This window comes from Lagenorhynchus albirostris, chromosome 1, assembly GCF_949774975.1.
Source record: "Lagenorhynchus albirostris chromosome 1, mLagAlb1.1, whole genome shotgun sequence".
Classification (NCBI taxonomy): domain Eukaryota; kingdom Metazoa; phylum Chordata; class Mammalia; order Artiodactyla; family Delphinidae; genus Lagenorhynchus; species Lagenorhynchus albirostris.
The window spans coordinates 88,501,699-88,510,313 of record NC_083095.1 but is presented as its reverse complement, the minus strand read 5'-3'; the positions used below and the strand labels follow the sequence as shown (position 1 = coordinate 88,510,313).

General features: G+C 45.5%; 1 protein-coding gene across 5 annotated transcripts in view; it reads right to left on the bottom strand.

The window, feature by feature from the left end:
* Nucleotides 1–3,804: 3,804 nt before the first annotated feature.
* BLOC1S6 (biogenesis of lysosomal organelles complex 1 subunit 6) overlaps nt 3,805–8,615 on the bottom strand; it is a 60,166-nt gene continuing 55,355 nt past the window's right edge. For 3 of the 5 annotated variants that reach the window (XM_060149358.1, XM_060149352.1, XM_060149378.1), the window contains 2 exons: nt 6,239–6,287; nt 3,805–5,562 (listed from right to left, as the gene is read on the bottom strand). In XM_060149358.1, the coding sequence (XP_060005341.1) occupies nt 5,446–5,562; nt 6,239–6,287 (166 nt within the window). In that variant the 3' untranslated portion in view covers nt 3,805–5,445. The remainder of the gene's footprint in view (nt 5,563–6,238; nt 6,288–8,615) is intronic. The other 2 variants (XM_060149363.1, XM_060149373.1) reach the window with 1 other exon arrangement.

Sequence of the window (8,615 nt, the reverse complement as noted above, 5' to 3'; positions counted from 1 at the left end):
CACAACTAGAGAGAAGCCCGTGTGCCTAAAGGAAGAGCCTGCGTGCCGCAACTAAGACCCGATGCAGTCAAAAATTTAAGGAAAAAAAAAAAGTACATTAGAGTGCTGGAGAATGACGGTGTGGCTCAGGCAGACTCAGACTCTCCATCCAAGGGGGTCTCTGAGGACATAAGAGTGGAATCAAGTCTTTCTCAGAAACTTAGCTTCATAAACTCAGTTTTGGGAAATTCCTTTTGCCTAAATTTCCTCATCTACATGATAGGAATAAATATGTCCTCCTACGTCAAGGATATGCTGGAGGAAAAAACACTATGACTTTTGGGCCACAAATACCTCAGAGTATGTGGGACTATGAAGACCAAAGGTTACCTTTGTGTTCATACACCACCACTCTCAGAAAGAATGAACTGACGTGCCTCGGTTAACTGTATCGGTAAAATGGGTATTTTTATGAGTACCTACCTCATAGTATCCTTATGAAAATTAAATGAGTTAATATATATAAAGTGATTGGTACCATACCCGGCATAGAATAAGTATTCAGTAAATTGTAGTTACTAAAGTAACTATAGTATTATAGGAATTATTGTTATCCAGTGTTCAGGCAGGCGTTATACAAGGTACTGAAAAGTAAGTTCTACAGGTCTGCCCTAAGGCAAGTGAAACAGTATAGTATTGAGTCTAATACAAGAATATTAGACCTCATTTCTCAAAGATGGGAGTAATCGGAAATGTACAAAAGCTAACTATTTACAGTACAGATATACTGCACTGCAAAGTGCCCCTTAGACATAAAATTGGAACTAAGAGTGGAAGTGATATTCCCAAGAGATGAAGCAAAAAGTGGGGGAGGTCTCAATGTATCCTCCAGGGCAAATAAATGCTTGTGGGTGTTCCTTTTGCCTCAAGATCAAGAGCTGGTGTGTAGGAAGGGCTCCATTGTAGCTGAGGGCTGGCTCCCTGTCAGCATCGGTTCCTTCAAGATGCTTCTTCCCAAACCTGCCTTCGTGCCAGCAGTGAGTCCCATCATTACCAGTTTCTGTTCCTTTGGTACTTCGTGTCATGGTTACTTATTACCCCTTTTAATAAAGTAATGCATAATGTGACAAACTGCATCTCTCCATGAAAAACATAAAGCCACTGAGGGAAGGAACTGTGTCTTCTACATCTTCTTGTCTCCAGGACTTAGCAATGTCTTTTTCCCAGTAAAAGTGTGTTGGGTTCCATGGAATGGTTCCCAGGTAGAAGTGTCAAAAGAAGCTAAAACAGGCTGCCCCAAAGGGCTGTTAAAGGCCCAGTAAACTTGTGACTCGCATTTGATAAGCACCGGGAGAATAGTAGTCAGTGAAAAACTCAGGAGTTGCGGAGAGTATGAGGACCTAAGGCTTTCCTGACCCCTGGAGCAGGTAGCAAATCTTCTACTAGTTCATCTATCTCTTTTCTATGCACGTTTGAACAACACAGGAGAAGTCCACCTATAAGGGAGCACTGGGAGGCTCTGAAGTTGCGCAGCTGAGGTTCTGGGCAGCAAGCATTTCCCTGGAGGGGCTGGGAACCATGTCTCCTGTCCCCGCAGTCACCCCTTGTGTCCTATAGATCTACTTCTCCACGCAGGTGCAGGGAGCAGCTCCTCATGGGCCTGTGGGCCTTCCCTCCTGAGGGGCAACTCAGAAGAGGGAGAAACTGGGTAAGTTACTGTCCCCTGAGATCACTAGAGTTGATCCCAAGGCCACATTTTTACTTACCGTCTCCCCTTTCCCCCCTCCCCTATCCATTCTACATCCCCTTTACCCTCAGCTCTCACATAGGCAGGTCCTGGTGGCTTACCTGGTGGTGTGACCCAAACCTTTATTCCTGAGGGGTCTGAACACTTGCTAATCAAACCCTCCTCAGGTTGGGTTGCTGCATGTGTCTATTCACAGTTCTCACGGAGCGAAGGAGTCCAGCAGATGCCCACCTGAAGCACCTGAGTCTCACACATATTCCTCCTTGCTCCCCTTGTGTAAAAGCAGCCTTCCTCCTCCCGATGACCAGGGTCAGTTACCCCTGCTGCCACGGCAACTCCTCTCTTGCCTGCTGGTCCCTGGACACAAAAAGTTCAAAGTGCCCTTTGAACTTTTTACCCCATAGCAGCAGCTTTACCATATAGTTCAATGGGACCTTTATTGTGCCCCTGTCAATAGTGTGTTCTCTTTGGGGGCCAGAAACTCCAACCATGCAGAGCCCAGAGTTGCAGGGAAAGGAAGCACAAAATTCTGCAGCGGGTCATTAGGAATGACAGTAAACAAGGCCATCCCTGCTCCCACCGCTTGGTTTCCAGACCCTTATATCCTTCCTACTGAGGACACAGCACCCTACAGAGGTCTCCGATTTAATAAAGACACCTTGTTCTGAATGACGGCATTCCATCCTTTCAGAGTGCTTTCTCAGAGCTGACGCTTCAATTGTGAGTAGAGAAGGCCCTCCCAATCCATTGGGCCAGTTACCTCTGAGTGGAGCAGTACACAACACAACCAGAGGACCCCTGGTCACGACCCTCTCCCACACCCCCTCCATTTGAAAGTGTATCCCCTGGTTGGATGCTCTGCTCTATGAGATTCCATACCTGTGGATCAGACATTCCTTAAGCCTCCAGACAGAAATGCCGGTTGAGGCTCTGTAGGCAGCAAAAACAGACAATATTCATTTACAGTTTGCCTCGGGGTTATGTTAACTCTCCCACCTCCTATCATATTATAGTCTGAGAACTCTGGACCTCTTAAATATCCAAGAGAACATCACACTGATCCATTACACTGATGACTTCCCTGATTGGACAGGACAAGCAAGAAGAGGCTAGAATGCTACAGTCAGTAAGATGCTTGTGCTTCAGAGGATGGGAAATAAACCCTATGGAGAGTCAGAAACAGACCATTTCAATGACGTTTTCAGAAGTCTACTGGTCAAGGGTATTCTGGGATAGCCCTTTCTAAAGCAGAAGACAAATTGCTGCATCTTACAACCATGTCACAAAGAAGGAAGCACACTGTCTTACAGACCTCTTTGTGTTCCCCAGGGATATTTCTCTGGCCCACATACTGAGCGACACAGTGTTGAGTGGGGCCGGAGCAGGTAAGGGTGTTGCAACAGGTCCAAGCGCAGTGCAGGTAGCCCTGCCAGCTGACCCCCACGGTGTTGGAGGGGTCAGTGGTGGGAAAAGATACAGTGTGACCACTACATGGATCTGTGGATCCAGTGGGCCCACTGTAAGCTGGACTTTACCCAGGACCTCACTTTTCACCTGGTCCTCATAGGCCTCCAATCCAACAGGAGAGCCAGGATGCTCCTTTGGGTCTCTAGGTATCAGTGTCAGCTCAGAACCTTTGTCCAATAACCCAAGTAAATGGCCATAGGTAGATTCTTTTGAGGAAAGACTGGAGGAATCGCCACAGTATATACTTGCCACAGTGTTGCAGGGTCCGTCCTCCAGCCACTTCTTCAGTCAATGGGTTCCAGATCTGAAAACTGACTCAAGTCTGAGAACTGAGCAAGAGATCATGACTTTTTCTTAAAGTGACTGCTCTCAGCCTCTTGCTCCAATTTTGTTGTGTTTTTTTGTTTTTGTTTTTGTTTTGGGGGGGCACACCACACAGCTTGTGGAATCTCAGTTCCCCAACCAGGGATTGAACCTAGGCCACAGCAGTGAAAGCACCAAATCCTAATTGGTAGAACACCAGGGAACTCCCGTGTTTTGGGTTTTTTTTTTTTAAATAGATGAAAGATCAGCAAACATGGCCCCATGGGCCAAATCGAGACAACCACCTGTTCTTGTAAACAAAGTTTTATTGAAAGACAGCTACATACATTTGTTTACATATTATTTATGGCTGCTTTTGTGCTATAAACAGCTGAGTGGAGCAGCTGTGACACAGACCATGTGACCTTCAAAGCCTAAAATATTTACTCTCTGGCCCTTTACCTAAAAAGTTTGCTGACCCCGTTACAGATGCTAAGCATCTTGTCAACTGTCTGCCTATTTTGCCCCTAGGTGCAAAATCGACACGGTGTCCCATTAGCCATCTCCACAACCCCCTGCTGGCAAAGCCCACTGATTGCCCTCCGGCCTTGCCTTTTGGTGAGGGAGGTAATTATGGCCTCCTGGCTTCTGGCAGCTAAGTGCCACCTCTTGGCCTCTATGAACCCCATAGATGCTAACAAGCTAAGTTTGTAACCGTCTGTCCTTCCATCATCCCCATCCTCCAGAACTTCTTAGTGATGTTGGTGCCCCTCTCATCAGTACACTTTGATAGCTTGGTGACTGGTGTGTCCTCTCAAGGGATGCACCCTCTGGTGGGTCTTTTGGCTTACATAATAGAGCCCTTCCAGCATGTCCACTTTCCTCAGCCTCTTTATTCCTTCCTGGACTGTCTGCTGGAGTGAAGGAGAGAAGCAGAGGTTGGGGAGAAGCATCCTAAACTGCTAAGCAGAATTTCATCAAAGCCAATGGGGAGTCCCTGAGCCAAAGCTGACATCACAGAAGTCCCATGTCTCCCAGGGAGCGGACCATTGGGTGGAGGCAGCCTGGAGAAAGCGTGCCTCAGTACAAATGCAGGGGGGGCCTCAGAGCACTGTGGCCAGAGCCCTTGGTCAGCTATGGTCCACTAGTTAGAGGTGTGTGAGACATAGTCTCACGGTGACGACAGGAGCACAGAATGAAGATTAGGGTGGGTGTGTCAAAGCCTGATTTACATGCCAGTCTGCATCCTTAATAACAGGTCTAACTTCTAAGGGGGCAAGAGCTGCTGCTCAGAACGACACCTCTCTTAGGAAAGGAGGGTGAATCAGGAGAATAAGAGGCTCCGGGATGGACTGCAGAGAGGCAAGGTGTCTCATGTGTGCCTCTCCTCCTCTCTCCTCGCCATTATTCTTTCAATCCAGACAGGAAAGGTACATCTGCCCTCATTCAGAAGCGATCTCTTCCCAGCTCCCTCATTGTGCGAGGGTAAATTCACGGACCTTAGGATTCTTCTGAGGTCCAGGCTGTGAGGTAGTTAAAGGCTACAAAAATCTCATCTGAGATGAGTGCTTTTGCCCGGATGCTGCCACTGCACCAAGCAGATGGACTGGTGAAGCAACAGCCCATAAACCAACATTCCTTGAGAGCCATGGGATACAAGGTGTCTCATAATGTTAAGGCCGGAAGAGTCTTAGGGATCACCTCCTGTCTGCATGTTTACCCCTGAGGGAAACTGAACTGCTCAGGGGCCTCCAGTGAGGAAATCTGGCTTCTCGTCCTGTGTTCTTCCCCCAAAGCCATAAAAGTGCAAACAGAGATGGAGCCGAGTGGGCAGAAATGAAGACCCAGAAATGCAGGCCGAGCAAGGCAACATCCATGCTTTCTTGAGGCGGTGGTGGTGGTGAATGTCTCAAAGCAGCTGTAATGGGAATGTCCTGGCCCTTCTGGAGTCACTCACTTCTCCCAGCAGCTCTGCCCTTCTTCCGTCTACTCCAGCAGTAGCAGCATCTCAAGGGAAGGCTCCTGAGCCGCATCTCACCCAGGTGCAGTCTCACCGTTGCTTGTTTCTATTGCAGAAATGTGGAGCTTCAGAGTCAGTCTAAAATTAAAACAGCCTTGCAGGAAAATCAAAGAAGAGTTCTGTGCATTCTTCCTACCAGGCTCTCTCCTAACAGGGAAACCCATGCTTCCTCCACTTCTTCCAATATTATCAGACTGGATTAAACAAATTAGCAGATGGTTTGTCCACATAATTCCCTATCACTGGTATAGCTGTAGAGAAAGATTTAAAGTAAAACTCCCAAGCCTATTTCTATCTCTGGTCCTAGGGTCTTTAGCCCAAGAAAACTCCCCAGCAATGTGGTAGTTTTGGGTTTCTCCCAGAATCAAATTCAGCTCCACCACTTGCAGCTGTGTGATCTGGGCAGTTATCAGACTCAATGTGTCTCAGCTGTCCTCATCTGTAAAGTGTCCTCATCTATAAAATGCTGATAAGGATATGGTGTTAGGGTGGTAACTGCTAAAGTTGTTGTTATGAGACGTCGTGTATAAAGCACCTGGCATATAACAGATGCTCAACAGAGCTAGGGCTCTGAACTTTAGGCTTGGGAATGAGCTGGAAGTAGATGTGGGATTAGAAATCCAGCCAGAGATGAGAACACTCTAGGAAACTGGATAATACAAGAGAAAAACCCCAGCAAGCAATGAGAGTAGGTGTGTGGCTGGCAGCAGCACTGCTCCTACCTGGGTGCTGGTCAGTGTGCTGGTCAGTGTTATCTTCTTCCTTGAACTCCTGGATTAGCAGGCATGGAAACATATAATCTCCTAAATAGCATCCTTATTATTAAATTAGTGCACACTAAAACACTTTGAAAGATATTACATGCTAGGGAAACTAAATGACAACGCTAGATGCTTAAAGTTGCAATAAATAAAGAATTGTTAAGGTTTATCTCATAAATAAGGGAAGTAGGGGATGGGAGGGTGGTACTGTGGAAAACAGGAATCTTAGCCCAGTAATTAAATCCCATAGGCACCTAAGAAAAGCCCAGCACCCAGGTCACACAGAGCCTTATACAGGAAAATAGCTCGGGATCCAAGATATTTTGAGGGGTCTATGACCTTGTCCCCTTTCAGAAGTAGAAGTTCATGGATCCCTACTCCTCCCCACATAACACTCAGCTGTTCTGTCTGCTTCCGTGTGTCTTCTCATTTCTCCTTCAATTACTAAAGGGCTGATTCTCTCCGAGTATTCTAATACATATTCCCAAGACAGTAACCGACTAGGCCAATGAGATACTCTACGTCCCCATCTAGGCAGAGTTTTTCCTGCCAGGCTAATTATTCCACCACTGAGCCCATGGGTTGGCTGCCCTTGGGCCACGTGTTAACACCAGATCCTATCAGCAAAGGCCCAATGGGGACAGTCAGGTGAATAAAAGCACAGAACTCCTGAGAACTTTGCCCACAGCAAGATCTTTGGCCTGGAATGTTTTTCTTAGAACAGTATTCTGAGCATGGTGGATGATGATAGACGATGGGAGAAGGGCGGTGGGGGGGGGGCGGGGGACGACCGTCAAGCCTAACATCAAACTAAAAGATTCAAAAAGTTAGAAAAATGTAGTTTTAAACCTGATGTTTCACAGATCACTTTCAAACATCTCACTCAGACCATACAGAAAACCCCGACTTACCAAAAACACTATAGTTGAAAACGCTTAGGCCAAACTTCATCAAACTAGTTGAGACAATACAGAATTTGCTGAATAGGGGAGCAGAGTACCACAAGATGGCAGCATTGTCCCTTCTGTGCTTCATCAGGTTTTAATTTTAAGATGTGCTCATCTGTTGAGCCTGCTCTAAAACTGCCCACCTCTTCCTAGAAGCCATTTTTAAGAAAACTGAACAGCCCCTAATTAATATAGAAGGTATAAAGCTACAATTGATGTAGCATCTATTTTTCTGCAGTCCCGTACACATATTATCTCTGAGCTCATTTTATTCCCAAGATTTTGGGACTATCTTTTTTTTTTTTTTTAAGTCTAATTGAGTATGTAATCAGGGATGGAAGCGGCTCAGGTTATCCAAGGATTACAGACTCCCAAGCCATGTTTCAATTTCAGGAACTTAATCTTTTTATTTTAATAGTCCCTATCTTTTTATTTTAATAGTCCCTATTTGGCATTTATGTAATCCAGGTTTTTATTATAGCTATTTTTAATATCTGTTTATTTCTCTTACTATCAATTCAGTCTCAATCATGATGGCTAATTTTATGTGACAACTTGGCTAGACCATGGTACCTAGATATTTGGGCAAATATCAGGCAAATATCAGTCTAGATGTTGCTGTGAAGGCATTTTTTAGATGAGACTAACATTTAAATCAGCAGACTTTAAGATTACCCTCCATAATGTGAGTGGACCTCAACCAATGAATTGAAAGTCTTAAGAAAAAGACTAAGAAAATTCCCCCTGAGAAAGAGGGAATTCTGCCTCCATACTGCCTTTGAACTCAAGCTGCAACATCAACTCTTCCCTGTGTCCCCAGCCTGCTGGCCTGCCCTGCAGATTTTGCAATTGCCAGCTCCCACGATCATATAAGCCAATTCCTTAAAATAAACATCTCTGTCTCTACCTCTATGTCTCTACGTCTCTATGTCTCTACGTCTACGTCTACGTCTACGTCTACCTCTCTCTCTCTCTCTCTCTCCACACACAGACACACACACACACACACACACACACACACACACACACACATTCATTCTGTTTCTCTGGAGAACCCTGATTAATAACTATAGGCCAGGCACTACTGCACCCTGATTAATAACTATAGGCCAGGCACTACTGCACCATGATTAATAACTATAGGCCAGGTACTACTGCACATTCATACACATTCATTCTGTTTCTCTGGAGAACCCTGATTAATAACTATAGGCCAGGCACTACTGCACCATGGAACAGAAATGACTAAGAAATATCCTCGATCTTGAGAGACATGTGAACACATAACAATACTGTAAATGCTAAGGCAAATGTATTAAGTACTACAGAACACAAGAAAAAAATTCTTTGGGAAGTGGTTTGAAAAACCATAAGGAAGAGACATTTGAGTT